This window comes from Phoxinus phoxinus (genome assembly GCF_949152265.1).
Source record: "Phoxinus phoxinus genome assembly, chromosome: 17".
Lineage (NCBI taxonomy): Eukaryota > Metazoa > Chordata > Actinopteri > Cypriniformes > Leuciscidae > Phoxinus > Phoxinus phoxinus.
The window spans coordinates 29,995,352-30,014,808 of NC_136892.1; the positions used below are offsets into that span (position 1 = coordinate 29,995,352).

The window sequence follows — 19,457 nt, forward strand, 5'->3', positions numbered from 1 at the left end:
CCTTTTATGTCTTGGAGTATCGCAATAATATCGTATCGTGAGTAGGGATGGGAATTGATAAGGATTTAACGATTCCGATTCCATTATCGATATTGCTTATCGATCCGATTCCTTATCGATTCTCTTATCGATTCTCATTGGGTGAGGGAATAAGTACAAATTTGTTTGTTTGTATTAACTCGCTTTAATATCTGATCAGAAGACACAGCACAGAGCACATATAGCTACACAAATTATGTGTAGCAACCTCAGAACAAATCTAAAAGTATAGGTGAGCTACTTCTCAAAGTGAGTGTGTGTGTGAGTGAGCATGTGTGCGTTTGAGTGTGAGTAATTGAGCGTGAGAGAGTGCGTGTGTGAGCGCGAGAGAGTGTGTGTGTGCGCTAGTGAGTGAGCGAGAGTGTGTGCGTGAGCGCGAGATAGTGTGTGAGCGCTAGTGAGTGAGTGTGTGCGTGAGCGCGAGATAGTCTGTGAGCGCTAGTGAGTGAGTGTGTGTGTGCGCGCGCGCATGAGAGTGAGTGAGTGCGTATGTATGTGTGCGAGTAAATGTGTGTGAGACAGCACGCTGGTCGGAGAGCAACGTGGCGTCCCGTTAAAGGCCTCATTATACTTCTGCGTCGAACTTCTGCCTCTGCCATGTTTGCCGCGTTCTGAATCAAAACAACGCAGCGCGTGTGTGACGTCATGACACATTTGCAACGAGCGGAACCGATACGCGGAATCGATACGCAGGCATGCTAACGGTTCCAAGGAATTGATTCACAGGGCACCGGTTCTGAAGAAGAATCGGTTCTCGATTCCCATCCCTAATCGTGACTTCAGTATCGTGTATCGAATCGCGACATGACGGTATCGTTACACCCATAATACCTGTACACACTGGAAAAAAAAGCAGACAATGAGAATGAACACAAAAAAGAAGAAAGTAATATTAAATTTCGTTGAGACATAATTCTGTGTTTTTAGCCTGATTTTCAAAGCCCTGTAAAGCCAAAATGACATTTCCCTCTTTCTGATAAACTGCAGTATCTCACAGACATAATCCTCAAACCAAGCACCCAGGACAAAACATGATTGCCGTTGAAAAAGATAGGACACACCCCAGAGAATCCGAGAAACAGACTGTGGAAGGTATCGTTACGCGTCCAATTAAGTTCTAGTATCGTGGTAGATGTGGTTTTAGTGACATATCCCTAATCTGTGGTTGACAATGAAAAGTGTAGTAGAGACCACAGAGGAGTTTGTGGCCTGTGGTTGCTATAGATTTAATGTATAGTGTGAAAGTCTTACGATTGATGTACAGGTTATTTCTGGCTAGCTGTTCAATGGCTGTTAGTAGAGCACAACACAGTGTGTGTGTTTGCGTGTATGAACAACCAACATTGTGATTATTCGAATGATTGCTCCCAAGCAATCCCTACAGCACCACCAGTGGAGGATTCTGGGAAGGGTGAGGAGATTTCTGAGAAGAAAGAGAAGACTTCTGGGAAACACAAAGTAATTGAAGAAGAAGTAAAGAGAGTGGAGAGTGGTCTGGAGCATAGCAGACACAGGGAAGAAACTGGTATGAAGAGTCTCAATGTGTTTTTTATTCCACTGTTTATCTGCTGTATGTGTTCAATCTCTGAATCATCTTGTTAGTCACCAGTGCACCTGAACCTGCTGAATCAGAGCCAGAGTCTGTCGAGTCAATGCCAGAATCTGCGGAGTCAATTCCAGAGCCTGTCAAGCCAATATCGGAATTACAGGAGACAATGACTAAACCTCATGGTCATGATTCAATACCAGAATCTCATGAACCAATACAGAAATCACATGAGTCAATACTGAACAATAAAGAGCCAGCACCAGAATCTCATGAGCTAATAGTAAAACATCCTCAGCCAATCCATAAACCTCATGAGCCAATAGTGAATCCCCATGAGTCAATGCATAACCCTCATGGGGCAGTAGTGAATCCTCATGGGGCAGTAGTGAACCCTCATGGGGCAGTAGTGAACCCTCATGGGGCAGTAGTGAATCCTCATGGGGCAGTAGTGAACCCTCATGGGGCAGTAGTGAACCCTCATGGGGCAGTAGTGAACCCTCATGGGGCAGTAGTGAATCCTCATGGGGCAGTAGTGAACCCTCATGGGGCAGTAGTGAATCCTCATGGGGCAGTAGTGAACCCTCATGGGGCAGTAGTGAACCCTCATGGGGCAGTAGTGAACCCTCATGGGGCAGTAGTGAACCCTCATGGGGCAGTAGTGAATCCTCATGGGGCAGTAGTGAATCCTCATGGGGCAGTAGTGAATCCTCATGGGGCAGAAGTGAATCCTCATGGGGCAGTAGTGAATCCTCATGGGGCAGTAGTGAATCCTCATGAGTCAATGCATAACCCTCATGGGGCAGTAGTGAATCCTCATGGGGCAGTAGTGGATCCTCATGGGGCAGTAGTGAACCCTCTTGAGTCAATGCATAAGCCTCCTGAGCCAATAGTAAATCCTCATGAGTCAATGCATAAACCTCATGGGGCAGTAGTGAATCCTCATGGGGCAGTAGTGAATCCTCATGGGGCAGTAGTGAACCCTCATGGGCCAGTAGTGAATCCTCATGGGGCAGTAGTGAATCCTCATGGGGCAGTAGTGAATCCTCTTGAGTCAATGCATAAGCCTCCTGAGCCAATAGTAAATACCCATGAGTCAATGCATAAACCTCATGGGGCAGTAGTGAACCCTCATGGGGCAGTAGTGAACCCGCATGGGGCATTAGTGAACCCTCATGGGCCAGTAGAGAATCCTCATGGGCCAGTAGCGAATCCTCATGGGGCAGTAGCGAATCCTCATGGGGCAGTAGTGAATCCTCATGGGGCAGTAGTGAACCCGCATGGGGCAGTAGTGAACCCTCATGGGCCAGTAGCGAATCCTCATGGGCCAGTAGCGAATCCTCATGGGGCAGTAGCGAATCCTCATGGGCCAGTAGTGAATCCGCATGGGGCAGTAGTGAACCCTCATGGGGCAGTAGTGAACCCTCATGGGGCAGCAGTGACTCCTCATGGGGCAGTAGTGAACCCTCATGGGGCAGCAGTGAATCCTCATGGGCCAGTAGTGAATCCTCATGGGCCAGTAGTGAATCCTCATGGGGCAGTAGTGAATCCTCATGGGGCAGTAGCGAATCCTCATGGGCCAGTAGCGAATCCTCATGGGCCAGTAGTGAATCCTCATGGGCCAGTAGTGAATCCTCATGGGGCAGTAGTGAACCCTCATGGGGCAGTAGAGAACCCTCATGGGGCAGTAGTGAACCCTCATGGGGCAGCAGTGACTCCTCATGGGGCAGTAGTGAATCCTCATGGGGCAGTAGTGAATCCTTATGGGGCAGTAGTGAATCCTCATGAGGCAGCAGTGACTCCTCATGGGGCAGTAGTGAATCCTCATGGGGCAGTAGTGAATCCTCATGAGGCAGTAGCGAATCCTCATGGGCCAGTAGTGAATCCTCATGGGCCAGTAGTGAATCCTCATGGGCCAGTAGTGAATCCTCATGGGGCAGTAGTGAATCCTCATGGGGCAGTAGTGAATCCTCATGGGGCAGCAGTGAATCCTAATGGGGCAGAAGTGAATCCTCATGGGGCAGCAGTGAATCCTAATGGGGCAGAAGTGAATCCTCATGGGCCAGTAGTGAATCCTCATGGGCCAGTTGTGAATCCTCATGGGGCAGTAGTGAATCCTCATGGGGCAGTAGTGAATCCTCATGGGCCAGTAGTGAATCCTCATGGGGCAGAAGTGAATCCTCATGGAGCAGTAGTGAACCCTCATGGGGCAGTAGTGAACCCTCATGGGGCAGTAGTGAACCCTCATGGGCCAGTAGTGAACCCTCATGGGGCAGTAGTGAACCCGCATGGGGCAGTAGTGAACCCGCATGGGGCAGTAGTGAACCCGCATGGGGCAGTAGTGAACCCTCATGGGGCAGTAGTGAATCCTCATGGGGCAGTAGTGAACCCTCATGGGGCAGTAGTGAACCCTCATGGGGCAGTAGTGAACCCTCATGGGGCAGTAGTGAACCCTCATGGGGCAGTAGTGAACCCTCATGGGTCAATGCATAAACCTCATGGACACATACCTATTGAGCCAAAAGTGGAGTCTCATGAACCAATACACGAATCTGTGCTGCCAAACCCAGTGTCTAAGCCAAAACCAGAATGGCCAATATCAAAAGTAGAGATGGTTTCATCAATACACGTGCCACATGAAGAGGAGAAGGAAGGGTCTCATAAACAGACAGGTGTTGAAGGTATGGCTCAGCTGTAGTTTCAAACAGCCTGTAGTATAACATAGACTTGATCTAGAATTCAATAGAACTCAATAGGAAGTGTATTTAGTCTCTTGAATGGTAAATTACATCTTTTTCTTATAAAGGCTTCTTTTTTTCTTTTTTTTTACTTCATTAAAGTTAATTTAATTTGATAGATTTTGTAGGTGCATAATTGCCCAGAAGTGTTTGATGAGTAAAAATGGCACTGTCTGATCAATTCATAAGTGGTATTTTTGAAGCGTTGTGAGTGATTCAAACATTATAAGTTGATCTGTGGATTGCTCAGTCCTTCTCTTTGCTCGTCTAGAGCCACACAAACACTCAGGTGCAGGAAAGCATGCCCATAAGTGGGAGAGAGAAGAAAAAATGGAAGACAAAGATGAAGAGAATAAAAAAGGTAGAGAAGGAGTGCATTGCAAGTAGTGAAGTCTATAACTGCATGTGCATAGTCATTAGAGCCCACATAAACTAAACCGTATTAGCTTCTGTAGTTTTTAGTTTGTATATATTGTAGTAAACATGCTTGGTAGTGAATTTGTGGGCCTAAAATTACAGTTCTGCATTAGACAACTCATCCCTCCTGTAACCGGACTGATAGCTGCAGATTTGCTTGCCGTAGACTCGATCGCAGTGTTTCTAGATGAACATGTAAAATACGAATTTTCATTCTCCGAAGCTCTTCTGAAGTTCTTGCTATCTGGAGGGCAACAGACTGTCCAGCTAAAAGGCATCATATATGACGACTTTAAAGGTGAGGAAGACATGATAACGAGACGAGAGAACGAAAACATCACAGTATTTAACTAGTAAGAACTAGGAAATTTTCTTTAAACACATTACAGTGTTTATAAGTGAAAAGGAACAGTAAGCTTCTAGATTATACTATTAATAAAAACAGTAATGTCACGTTGAGAGTTCAAAAACTGAGTTTGACGATGTCACTTCCTGTCTCCTTTCTAACTTCCATCAATCCCTTCATCCCTGCTTTTCTCTATTATTTGTGACATGTAAGGTAAGTGTATTGTGTGTAACGTGTGGAACTCATTTATATTTCATTGATTTGCCTGTTCCTATGTGCTGAGACGGACTCTGTACCGAGTTCCCGCTCTCAGTCCCTTTTAAAGTGTGCATGAATATTTGATAAAAGTGATAAAAAATTCTGAAGTAGCTAAAAATTCATGAAGTTTATGAATTGGTCTGGTAAATATGCATTTAAACATGCATTTGTATAAGTTTACTGTAATATGAAATATCATAAGATTACAGTTGCGCCTTTGATGTACAAAAACAGACATTTACAGCAAGTGCAACATTAGATTTAGCTTTACAAGTTTAATAATTGGCCATGTTTAAATGCTGGTGAAATGTCCGACATGTTCAAGGTCCAAACACATTATAATCTTTCTTTGATTCCCATTGTAATGTAACACTTAGGCCTGGTTTCACAGACAGGGTTTAGATTAAGTCAGGATTAGACCTTAGTTCAATTAGGACCTTTAAGTAGCTTTTATAAACATGCCTTAGAAAAAAAAACATTACTGGTGTGCATCTTGAGAAAAAACAATGACACTGACATATTTTAATGCATGTCAGTGCAAGTTGCGTTCAGTTAAAACAGCTCAGACATGTATTTTAGTCTGGGACTAAGCTTTAGCCTTGTCTGTGATACTGGGGGTTAAAGTTCAAATTATTGACCCTGCTTGCCGCTGATCTTAAAGGTGTAGCAAATCAAAAACCAGATGGAAGAAATACTGAACCAGTAACATCAAAGGTAGAACAATATATATTTTTTAATACTTTTTTAAATAAGTCTCTTCTGCTCAGCAAGGCTGCATTCATTTGATCAAAAATACAGTAAAAACAGTAATATTGTGAAATATTATTACAATTTAAAATAACTGTTTTCTATGTGAATATATTGTAAAATGTAATTTATTCCTGTGATCAAAGATGTATTTTCAGCATCATTACTCCAGTCTTCAGAGTCACATGATCCTTCAGTAATCATTATAATGTGATGATTTGATGCTCAAGACACTATTATTATTATTATCAATGTTGAAAACAGATGAGCTGCTTCATATTTTTGTGGAAACAGTGATAGATTTTTTTCAGGATTCTTTGATGAATAGAACGTTTAAAAGAAGATAATTTATTTGAAATATAACCTTTTGTATGTCTATAAATGCCATTTATGATCAATTTGATGCATCCTTGCTGAATAAAAGTGTACACTAGCTACCTAGAACCTTGTATCTGTCACATCTGGAGGTCAAAGTGCAATGAGTTGCTTGTGTTGAAAGGCTCTGATTCAGGTTCTCATGAAGGGGCTACACTGAACGTATTTCAATAACGCACTGCACACTGATTCTCTATGAGTGACAGACATGAGAGTGGGATACAGGACAGGTGTGAATGGGATGGAAACTGGGAGAAGCCACGCAGTCTGACAAAAAGATCTGCTTCAGAAGACGAGGAAACAGCTGTTTTAGAGAAAACATCTGTCATCAGATTTCCCAACATCCCTAGAGCACGCACACACACACACACACACACTCACGTGCATGCGGAGTGGGCAAGACTCCCGTAAGAGTGTGTGAGATATCGCCCTGTCAGCAACACACACACACGCACACAAATCTTCATTTCAGCTGTCAGTGCTGTGGGTGGGTGCCGCAGGAAAGACACAAAGTGACGCAAAAAAAAAGAGTCGATAGCTTTTCATCGATTCAGCATCGAGATTGATGTAGTTTGTAGATGTACTCTAACTCTAATCATTTTTTTAATCATCATGCTTATGATGTCATGAGCTTATTAACATATGACCACCCACATTTAGATATCATCACCTTGAACTTGAACGTCATCTGAAAAACCAGCACATTTCTTTACTCTTCTCTCTTTTAAACCCTGCTTTACTTTAATCTAGAGTTGCTGACTTGGCCTTTTTCTCTCTCCCTCTCAGATTGTGAATGTAACGGACACTCGAATCGCTGCAGTTACATCGACTTCCTGAACATAGTGACGTGTGTGAGCTGCAAACACAACACGCGTGGTCAGAACTGCGAGCACTGTCGCATGGGCTTCTTCAAGAACAACTCTGCGGAGCCCGACGACGAGAACGTGTGTGTCGGTGAGTAACAGTGTGCATTTTTAAATACATGATTAGATGATGCCACTGGCTCAAACAGTAGAGCATGGCACTAGCAACGCCAAGGTCATGGGTTCAACATGTATATGTTGAGTGCAATGTAAGATAAAATCATCTGACAAATGCGAAATGTAAACTTGAAACAAATATTAATTACAATCATTCTGTTCTTTGATCAAACTAAAAATACAATATTGAATCGCTGCACGTGATAAACTCCTACATCTGATTTATCTAGTCATATTTTTGTCTCAAATACACAAATCCTAAAACTCAAACACAAACATGCTGAGACGAGTGCACCTATATAACATTTATACAAACTATATGATTTATGCTTGGTATCTCACAAATAATTCATTCATTTTCATTAAGCAAACCAGTAAGTGCAAGTCATTAGCTTTACACTAGCTGGCTATAATAGGGTCCTGTGATTTTCAATGCTGAAAACGCAGACAGAATCACGGCATCCAGTCATAAAAGTGAAATTTACAGTAAACCCTGAAAATGTTACGGGAATTCAGCGAAAAATTGGGCTGTACAAATAATCAAATCACTAAATGGAACAGAATTTGGGAAAAATCTAACTTATTTCAGTGGGCACTGCTATTAGCTTTTGTAAATCACCTTAATATATTTGCAATGCAGCAGTCATTCATTGTCATCTACTGCGAAGTCAGCCATCCTTGAAGAAATTACAATATTTACAATTATAATACACAAAATTACAATATTTATGACTCTACTAAGACTGTAAAGCTGAGGAGGGCAGTCTTTGGTGGGGTTTTTTCCTCCAGTTTTTTAGAAAAAAATACTCGAACACCCCGTTTACACCTGGTAATAAGATGCATTTTGGCCGATTGGATTAGAAGCATAATAAATACAGGTTTACACAGGGTCTGAGCTTATTCACTTTCAACCACTTCCAGAGGTAGTATTTGAAGACGCATTTTGATTGAGGCAAGTTTGGTTTGAAAATGAAAAATGTACCATTCCTGATTTCTAACACACACTCACTGCATTCGACGCGGCCTTCGGTCTGTCAGAGCAGGAACCAAAGCTGATGCTCTCTGTATGCTTTTCCGTCGTCTCCAGGCACATTCATATGTAAATTGCGTGAGATTATTTCGTCCATTATATCGAAAGATCTGAAAAAGGCCATACATTTACCCTCCCATAGACCTTACTCTCAAAGAAATCAGGAGTTCATCATCCTCATGAACATCATCATCAGAGTTGTTAAAAAGTGGACAAAAGAGACGAATTAAAACACCAGATGTAAATGGTAATGTGTCTCCCTCGACTACCTGTGATCCGATCGACCAAAATGCATCTTAATACCAGGAGTAAAGAGTGAATCTTTAAAGAGACCCAGTGTGGACTTCACTGAAGTGTGCATCAGGCAAATCCAACAGCAAGGAATCTGCACCAAAAACATATTTTTTTGGAAAGGAAATGTCTCTAATTGAAACAAAAAAGATATATGTGACCCTGGATCACAAAACCAGTCTCGAGTCGCACGGGTATATCTGTGACAATAGCCAACAATACATTGTATGGGTCAAAATGATAGATTTTTCTTTTATGCTCAAAATCATTAGGATATTAAGTAAAGATCATGTTCCATGAAGATATTTTGTAAATTTCCTACCGTAAATATATAAAACATTTATTTTTGTGAGTGAATGCAGCACAATCGTGAACATAAATGCATAACTTTAAAGGAGATTTTCTCAATGTGTAGATTTTTTTTGCACCGTCAGATTCCAGATTTTCAATAGTTGTATCTCGACCAAATATTGTCCTATCATAACAAACCATACATCAATGGAAAGCTTATTTATTCAGCTTTCATTTGAGATATAATTTCCAAAAATTGACCCATGTGACCCATGTTTTGTGGTCCAGGGTCACATATTTGAGTAAAATACAATCAGGAGAAAGTAATACAAAGACAACTGAATGAGGGAAGAAAGAGAAAATGCATTGGACGCCACAGTCAACAAAGTTAAACTGTAACATTATCTTCCTGGGAGCGTCATATTAGAGTTTCCCAGTGGTCTTCAAATAAACTTCCAGAAATAAACCCGGATGTCGCAGCTCTTAAATCAGCAGCTCTGCTTCCAGGCGGACGCTGAGAGTACCAGGACGGAGAAGAGAGTCCATCTGCCACACGAGGAGGCAGGGCGCGGGGTAAATGAAAGCATGCTGGGAAGTCAGCACAAATGCGCTCGCCCTCATCGGGTGTGTGCCAGGTGCCAACATGGCACAGGGTCAACACCAGGATCTCCACGAGGAGAACATTTACCTCATCCTGAGCTCACAATAGCACTATTGTGTCTATTTTCAGGAGTTCTCACAGAAGAGCAGGCATTTGCTGTTATGCAATACACTGTTGTGTATCAAAATATCAGCGGATAGATTCTAAAAACAATAAAACATAATTTACAGCTGACTATAACAGTGACATAATACATTAGATCTTAAAAACATTATGTGTAAACTGCATTTATCTGCATTCATTAACAACGGCTACTTCTAAAGCATGTGTTAATCTTTAACATTTACTAATGTATTATTAAAATCAAAAATTGCATCTAACATGAACTACAATGAACAGTTGCATTTTAACTTCCTAACGTTAACAAATATCAATAAATTCTGTAACAAATGTAATGATAGTCAATGCATTAACTAATGGAACCTTATTGTAAAGAGTTACCAAAAATTGTGTGATTAACAATATTTATAAGTGAATAATATACTAATATATTAGCAATGCAATAGAGTGCTGCAGTGAAGATGTATTTTTGTAGGCCAACCCGAAAATTAGCATCACCCCGATTCCCTTGACAAAAACCCAGTGGGATTTTTCCATTGGCTTTTGCAGAGAATAACCTCCATGGCCAACAAAAGTTCATGATTCTTACTTCTGGACTTTTTGAATTTTGAAGCCTTAGTTCACCCAAAAATGAAAATTCTGTCAGTAATTACTCACCCCCGTGTTGTTCCAACCCTGTAAGACTTTTGTTCATCTTCGAAACACAAATTAAGATATTTTTGATTAAATCTGAGAGCGGTCTCACTCCTTCATATGCTTATTTTGTAATTGAAACTTGCCGGCCCAGAAAGGTAGTAAAGACATCGTTAAAATAGTCCAAGTGACTACAGTGGCTCAACCATAAGTTTATCAAGCGACGGAAATACTTTTTGTGCGCAAATAGCATGCTTATTTATTTTTAGCTTATTTTCTAAATACAAAAGCAACTGCAGAAAATTAAACCTGCTAAAACTATAAAGCCATTTTGACACTCAACAATTAGTCATTAACACATTTTCAGAAATGTGACCCTGGACCACAAAACCTGTCACATGGGTCAATTTATGAAATTGAGATGTATATATAATCTGAAAGTTGAATGAACAAGCTTTCCATTGATGTATGGTTTGTTATGATAGGACAATATTTGGCCGAGATACAACTATTGAAAATCTGGAATCTGAGGATGCAAAAAAATGTAAACATTGAGAAAATCTCCTTTAAAGTTGTGCATTTATGTTCACGATTGTGCTGCATTCACTCACAAAAATACATGTTTTATATATTTACAGTAGGAAATTTACAAAATATCTTCATGGAACATGATTTTTACTTAATATCCTAATGATTTTTGGCATAAAAGAAAAATCAATAATTTTGACCCATACAGTGTATTGTTGGCTATTGCCACAGATATACCCGTGCGACATGTGACTGGTTTTGTGATCCAGGGTCACATATAAGCTGTACAAGTTCAGCCCTTTTCCCGTGTCTAACTCTCTCTTGTTCTTTTCAGAGTGTAACTGTAATACGCTGGGTTCGGTGCACGACCGCTGTAACGGTACCGGCTTCTGTCAGTGTAAAGACGGCTCAACCGGAGTCAAATGTGATGAATGTCTCCCCGGTTACTACTGGAAACCGGGCTGTGTCCGTAAGTACCTTCCCAATCAGACCTCATTCAACTCTCCCATCTAATTAACAAATCAATGTCAAAGTGTGCAGTCGCCTTTCCATTCTCCTCAGCCAATTTCAGGTTTAAATCAGATAATAATTGGCACAGAACTTTACAAGGCTTTAGTTTCCTAAAGCCATCTGAAATAAAAGTAACAGTTTAAATAATTACTGGTTCTCTAGCTCGCAGTCATTAGTCTTTACACTGTGGAGTTAAAGCAGAGTTAATTCAACATCAGAATGGCCGAGAAATTAGAAAGATGCTTTAATGGTGTAGTTACGCCAACTACCATCAGGGGTTAGCCATGCAAACCAGTCAAACTTGTCACTGTAAAAAAATATTTTCATGATTTGTTATCACAACATTTTTTCTTTTGTCAAATCCATTTGGATAATTTATGTGGTTCAGATAACATAATATTTTGAGTTTCTGCTGATCAAAAAATTCTAGATTGCCTTAATTTCAATTAACTTCAAATTTTAAGGCAACCAGGTTACTTAATTTTTTTAAGGCGAGACACTACAGCCACAGGTGAATAGGGTAAAATGTTTAACTAGCAGATATCACCATGAAACTTTCCCAGTTGATTACCTACATTAAGATGAGAAAAAAATGTATTACAAGTTTTCTGTAATTTAATGTTTAAATATGCGAATTAGGCAATATGTAATTAAATATGTGCTAATTTGCATATATTATAAAAAACGAAATCTAAGTATATGTTATAAATCAGGCTAGGAATAATATATTTACAAATCCCTCTATAAATGTCTTCATAATATAACTAGGTACAAGACTGGAAAGTTTGGTGTATATCGGTGCAACTGAAGTGGAGATTTCGGACTTGGAGAATGAGAGAAAAGTCATTTTGAGAAAACGGGCTTTAAAGATTTATCATCAGCCAATGAGATTGCACATTCAGCCCTTTTACTTTGACGATTGGTTGCTGATAAAAAGGAAATGCCCATATTTTGATCCGACAGCATTGTACAGGAGAGAGAGAGCTTTCTAACGGTTCATGTGATGACAGGGAGCAGACAGAGATCGCGGAGCAACATGTTGATTTAGAATGCCAACTTTTGTTGAATTTCTGAGAAATCAACAGACGCAAACAGATAAAGTGTAGTAAAATAAAGACCTAAATGTGTATTTCGGACTTTTTTTCACCACAAGTCTGAAAGACGACATGTTATTGAAGACAAATATCCAAAAATCTCAAAATTGACCAGTAAAAAAAACTGTGTTTTTGCCTGCCGTGTCTCGCTTTAAGTTAAACCAACAATATATTTGTACAGTGTATATGCTGCTTGAGATGCGGCTTCTGTGCCATCTTTGCAGTGTAAAAGATGTCTTGGTATTGCACACCCCTCACAAACGGAAGTGATTATTGTTGCACATTTTACCACTGCGCTGCACTTTTAATAAAGGTTCTTTAATGGCATCCATCTCTCTTAAAAATACCTCTAACATCCATCACTCTTAAAAATAAAGGTTCCAAATGAGGGATTTCTCAGCAATGCCGTAGGCGTAGAAGAACCATTTTGTTCCCCAACTAACCTTGTTTCCACTACAATGAACCTTTTTTGTGTAATAAAAAGATTCTGTGGATGTTAAAGATTCTTTGTGGAACCACAGATGCCAATAAAGAACCTCTATATTTTAAGAGTGTGGAATCTTTCCATTGCACAGAAGGTTCTTTATAGTGGAAAAAAGGTTCTTTAGATTATTCAAATGTTTTTCACACTAAAAAAAATGGTTCTTTATTTAAAGAACAGTTGACTGAAGGTTCTTTGGGGAACCAAAAATGGTTATTTTATGGCATTGCTGCAAAAACCTCTGGTTACTTTGTTTTGCGATAGACCACTTTAGACGTTCTACTAACTCTCATTAGAGTATTAGTAGACTGTTAGGTTTGGGTCGGGTTAGTAGAATCAGTTGAACATGTAGTTGCAAAGTTACTTATAGTCAGTAGAATCCGTTTGAGGAGCATCAAAATAAAGTGTTAGCAGATATTAAAGGATTAGTTCATTTTCAAAAAAATAAATCCTGATAATTTACTCACCCCGATGTCATCCAAGATGTCTATGTCGAAAAGTAATGAAGGTTTTTGAGGAAAACATTCCAGGATTTTTCTCCATTTAATGGACTTCAATGGCAACCAAATATCCCAATGTTCAAAGAAGGTTCAAATGTCCGTCTCAATGCAGCTTCAAAGTCTCGACACGATCCCAGTCGAGAAATAAGGGTCTTATCCAGCGAAACAATCTATATATATATATATATTTATTTTTTTAATGGCCGATCGTTTCACTAGATAAGACCCTTATTTCTCGACTGGGATCGTGTCGAGACTTTGAAGCTGCATTGAGACGGACATTTGAACCTTCTTTGAACATTGGGATATTTGGTTGCCATTGAAGTCCATTCTGTGTAGAAAAATCCTGGAATGTTTTCCTCAAAAACCTTCATTTCTTTTCGACTGAAGAAAGAAAAACATCTTGGATGACATCGGGTGAGTAAATAATCAGCACTTTTTTTTTTGAAAATGAACTTATCCTTTAAGCACTCTTAATACTCTGACTGTTAGTTGACATTTAGTTGCAAAGTTACTTATAGCTAGTAGATAATAGAAGTGTTACCAAACATTTGGAACCTTTATTTTTAAGAGTGTAGTGACCAAAAAATTGTAAGGCTTATGATTATTATTCAAACATTGGAATTGGTGTCAAGTTGTGTTGGACAAAAAACGGGTGTGGTCTCATAATGAGGAGGGCGGGATTGATCTGATTTGACAGGAGGCTGACCTATTATCACAATAGATTATACTGGTGTATAATGGGTCTGGTATTCCCGCTATCTGCACATTCTAAGCAGCCCTTGTTTATTGGAAACTGGTTTGTGGGGTAATGATCACATTTGTACCTGGATTCCCATGGTGATTTTAGAACCCCTGCGCACAGCGTTTTCCCCGTGATCCATCTTTAAGATGAAACTGGCCCTCGGCCAGAACCGCTAGCTCTGTGGGGAGACAGAACAGGGGAGAATCCATTAGGGACACACTTCCGGAGCTGGATTAGTCTTTTTCTGCAAATAGATTTGTTTTGTTTTAGGGTTAAGTGGATTTGCATGCAGCCAGTAGTTACTGGTTCTAGTAAATGCACTGGATAAGCGGTTTGGTTAATAATATTTACATATTATTGGTTAATAAAAGTGGTTTGAACAAGTCTTTTTTTTTAGAGCTTTTTGTATTACATTTATAAAAATATCATGTGCTGTAAAAACGTATTTGTAAACAAAACAAAGACTGTTAGGTTATGCTTTACAAGGAAATAATATTTCAGGCTTTCTACTTAAACATTCAATGCGTTTTCTTTGTAATTATTCATATTAAAATTTACTAGCAATTTCTGAGTGAAAACTGTTTCTACACCAAGTTTTATTTAGTGTGACCATTTCAGCAATGCAATGCAAAAAAAAAAAAACATGCCCATTTAACCCTTTACTTACAGTTTTATAGGATATGTTCAGAATGGCATACTTAATTCTGTGCCGTATACACTATACACTCCCTACTATTTCTTCAAAAAAAATTATTTTTGAAAACGCATGCATCATGTAGTGACTTCAAGTAGTAATAAAGTGCATTAGTGGCCGCCCACTTTTTCAGCCCTCTTCATCATTTAGCATTTTGAATATAATTCTGTGTAAAATGAGTCAAGAGATTAAAACTACAACTGATATTACTTACCCTCAATTTAACCTTTCATTTCCAGTGTGACGAATTAATGGTGTTGCATTCTGGGAAATGGCGCTCAGCACTGTGCGCTCTGGTCGTGTTGTAGTAGTAGGTCATCCCAGGTATTCCAGGCAAATGAGAAAGATCAGAAAAAAATATATATGGCAGTATATGCTGTTCAGAACATAGCAATAGTCATGCTCCTCTTTATCATTTTCTGCACTTTCTCTCTCTCACACACACTCATTGTTCACTGCTGAGACAGTTTGGGGTCAGGTGTGTAGCACCTGGTCTCATTAGTACCCAGACTCCTGCGACCCGTTGTGGCTTTTTAATGACACCAGGCGCCCATGTTAAATATGACACAGATACAAAGCAAGAAAATGATTGTGTGTGTGTGTGTGTGTGTGTGAGAGAGAGAGAGAGCGAGAGAGACTACACTACCAATAAAAAGGACTAATTAAGATTTTTTTTTTTTGAAAGAAGTCTCTTCTGCTCACCAAGGCTGCATTTATTTGATCAAATTTTTTTTTCTATATTAAAATGTAATTTATTCATGGAATCAAAGCTGAATGTTCAGCATCATTACTCCAGTCTTCAGTGTCACATGATCCTTCAGAAATCATTCTAATGTGATGATTTGTGCTCAAGAAACATTTCTGATTATTATCGAGGTTGAAAACAGTTGTGCTGCAGAATATTTCTGTGGAAACCGTGATCATTTTTGTCCCCAGGATTCTTTTGATGAATAGAAAGTTAAAAAGAAAAGCATTTATTTGAAACAGAAATCTTTTGCGATGTCTTTACTGCCACTTTTGATGAATTGAATGCATCTTAATAAAATTATGAACTTTTGAATGGTAGTGCATCACAGATCCCACAAAAAATATTAAGTAGCAAAAACAGTTTTCAACATTGTTTGAAATGTTCCTTGAGCAGCAAATCATCATATTAAAATGATTTCTGAAGGATCATGTGACACTGAACACTGAAGAGTTATGGTGCTGAAAATACAGCGTTGATCACAGGAATAAATTAAATTTGGAATCATATTATAATAAAATACAGCTATTTTCGATCATAATAATATTTCACAATATTACTGTTTTTACAGTGTGTATTTGCATAATTATGTTAAAAAAAAAAGAGAAAGAAAAAGCTAAGATTGGGAATGTTGTACATGAACTTTTCCTCTATGTTCTCCACAGCGAACGTGTGTGACGAGGAGCTTCTCTTGTGCCAGAACGGGGGGACGTGTGTTCAGAATCAGCGCTGCAGCTGTCCGCCTGACTTTAAGGGTGTTTTGTGCCAACAGTCGCGCTGCGAAGGAGGCAAAAAGTGCAACCGTGCCAGCGAGCTCTCTCTGAGCCTGGCACTTCTGCTCTGCCCGCTCCTCGCCACCCTGCTGGGCTCCAGCGCCTCCTGAGAGACTCCTGAGAGACTCCTGAGAGACTCCTGCTTCTCCCATCGCCCTCTACAGGGGCAGAACGACGAACAAAGACTCTGTTAGAGCTGGAAATCAAAGGAACTCAAAATGTGCGCCTCACGTATACGCTGAGGACGAGTAATACCAAAAACACACACACACACACACACAAAATCAACAAGTTTCTTGTGCAATAGCTGCGAAATTCAATACTTACCCCACCTCCTTCACTCTGATTGGCTCAATGCAGGGGCGTGTCCTCACAGTGATCCTGCAGGTTGTCTCCACAGAAAGACAGGAAAGGTCCGGCTTCACGTTTTTTTACTCTCCCTCGCTGCAGTTTGTAACATTCAGATGTATGTAACGAGCGCTCACTGTTATTCGCTAAAAAAAAAAAAAAGCAAAGAGTATGAATATTATTGTGATATTTGACTATTAAGATTTTAGGCACTGTACCGCTGGTTGTTATAGGAATGTTTGTCGCCACAGTTAGAGATCATTGATATTTACGAAGTATTCGGGACACAAACACGCTATCCAACTTGTAAGAGAAGATATCTAATCAAATGGAATTATTATAAACCCACATTATTTGACTATTTTTGGTAGAGAATATTTTTGGTTTGGATCTACTCAAAGAGGCAAAAAAGGTTTTATTATACACTGTAAACTTTACAGCACACAAAGCTATTATAGTACAAGAATCTATAACGTAGAGTTTACACTGTACACTTTACAGTCAGGTATTACAGAGGATGAATTTACGCACTAAATGTACCAAGCGGGATTTATTAAATGGCAAACTCTACTGAAATGTACAGGATGGGGTTTATTACACTGTAAACTTTATGGTTAACAGATTTACAAAACTAAAAGAACTGAATGAAATTTTATGACACTGTAAACATTACAGTAAATGTGACTGTTACTTGGCCACGTTTGAATTGTTTCTGTGTCTGTCATTTCTTTGCATTTTGTAACACACACACACACACACACACACACACACACACACACACACACACACACTGCAGTATTAGTTATAACAACTTAAGTTGGGATTAGTTGAGATAACTTAAATATCCAACTTAACTAAACTAAAGTTAACTAAACTTAATATTTTAAGTCAAGCATGAACACATACTTTTTAAAGTTGAAACAATGTTGGATTTTAGGTTGTGATAAATAATCGCAGCAAATTTTTTTTACAGTGTTTTTGACCAATGACCTCATTTACAGGTATTTGCCACTTATTTTCATCTTCAGATAGTCTTCCCAAAATGTATAGTTGGATTCTTTCCATCTCATTTAATAAGCTGCATTTACAGTTTTTATCTAATCTTTTAGCTTCTCCCTAATAGTGGTATGGCCTGCTTTGAAACATTCATCTTATGTTGAAGGCCAAAGAAGAGATTGCTATTATGCAGGAGTAAGTTCAGCTTGAGGTTGCAACTGAGTTCTTTTTATAATATCATATTGTTTTGATATTGTCCTATCTACACCAAAAAAAAAGATTGGCGTAGAAACAATTTTCACTCAGAAATTGCAAGTAAATTTCAGTAAACTAATTATCTCAAAGAATCAGTAAGTAACATAAAGAATTAAACGTGAAATTTTGAAGAAGAACGACTGAAGTAGTCTTAGTTTTATTTCAGACTTCACAAAAATTAGATTAATATATATTTATCTTTTTTACAGTACACAGATTTCTGTGATTTAATCGAATATGTTGTTTTAAAGTGAGCAAAAGCCAAAACCACAAAACACCAAAGACATCCATCAAATAAATTGTTAATACTTATGGTGTTTGTGCTGTAGTTTTCTCTCCAAATTGATGGCACTTCCTGTAGGATAATGTCATTAAGGAAATGGCTTTTGCTAGTTAAAATAATTTTACAAAAGACTAATGGTGTGTTCACATCATAAGAGTATTATGAAAAGTGATATTGAGGAGACAGTAAAAACGTATAAATTATTACAATTTTGTTCTTAATTAATTGTCAGTTTATCATTTTACAAATTAGTGCAGCATCTTTTTTAACATGCATTTAAACCGACAAATAAAATGATTTAAAATCCACTTCATTATAATATTGCGACTACATAAACTGAATGTAGTAATATGATTTCCATCTTTAAAAATTGTGAGTTTATTATTTCATCCAGTATATAAAAACATGATAAAAGTGACCCAATCAAATCTTCTACTAGGTCTTATATAACAGTCGTAGAAGAACCCAGAGAGAATTTTATATTTACTTTGGTCTGTGCGGTCATCTGGCTTTATGAAATATCTGAAAATGACACCCGAGCCAGTGAGACAACAAACAGGATGCTGCACCAATAATGTAAAATTACAACAAAAGCAAGATTCCAGAGGCCTTGCTGACCCGGCATCTCTCTGACGAGAGAGAAATGCTGCGTCACGTCACAGTAGCAAAGTGTCTTGCACCTGACCTGAGAGGATCAAGCTTTTACCTTAGTCAGCGAGCATTGATTACCTGCTTCCTCAGAATATCAATACCACATGGTTCCTTATGAGTCCAAAGCTTCCTTCTGACCACCTTCAGGTAGAAACATGATTAAAAAGATGATGATGAGTTGGTCATATACTGCAAACAGTTCTGTAAACCTCCACCTCTTTTTAAACACACAAGTGGAACACTATAGGCTATGATTCTGGTTCTCTCTGACCAATAGCACATACTTTCTGCATCATGGTTTATACCTTCTAAAAACACTAATGCAACACAATTCCACAATACAAAGACTGAATACAACTGACCTATTTGTTCTATGAAGGTTTGAAATTTGGGTTGTAAATTTTGCTGCAGAAATCTGTAAAGCTTTCTACTGAGGTTTGTG

At 39.0% G+C, this 19,457-nt stretch overlaps 2 protein-coding genes across 3 annotated transcripts in view; both read left to right on the forward strand.

Moving 5' to 3' along the window:
* Positions 1-17,540, forward strand: part of ntng2b (netrin g2b) — a 70,614-nt gene extending 53,074 nt beyond the window's left edge. The window contains exons 8-15 of one of the 2 annotated variants that reach the window (XM_079586358.1): positions 1,027-1,131; positions 1,412-1,564; positions 1,642-4,266; positions 4,595-4,684; positions 4,964-5,038; positions 7,253-7,420; positions 11,275-11,409; positions 16,375-17,540. In XM_079586358.1, coding sequence (XP_079442484.1) covers positions 1,027-1,131; positions 1,412-1,564; positions 1,642-4,266; positions 4,595-4,684; positions 4,964-5,038; positions 7,253-7,420; positions 11,275-11,409; positions 16,375-16,592 — 3,569 coding nt within the window. In that variant the 3' untranslated portion in view covers positions 16,593-17,540. The remainder of the gene's footprint in view (positions 1-1,026; positions 1,132-1,411; positions 1,565-1,641; positions 4,267-4,594; positions 4,685-4,963; positions 5,039-7,252; positions 7,421-11,274; positions 11,410-16,374) is intronic. The other variant, XM_079586359.1, reaches the window with a different exon arrangement.
* The window catches only part of dnlz (DNL-type zinc finger), a 242,196-nt gene that overhangs the window by 163,843 nt on the left and 58,896 nt on the right, over positions 1-19,457 (forward strand). The window lies entirely within an intron of this gene.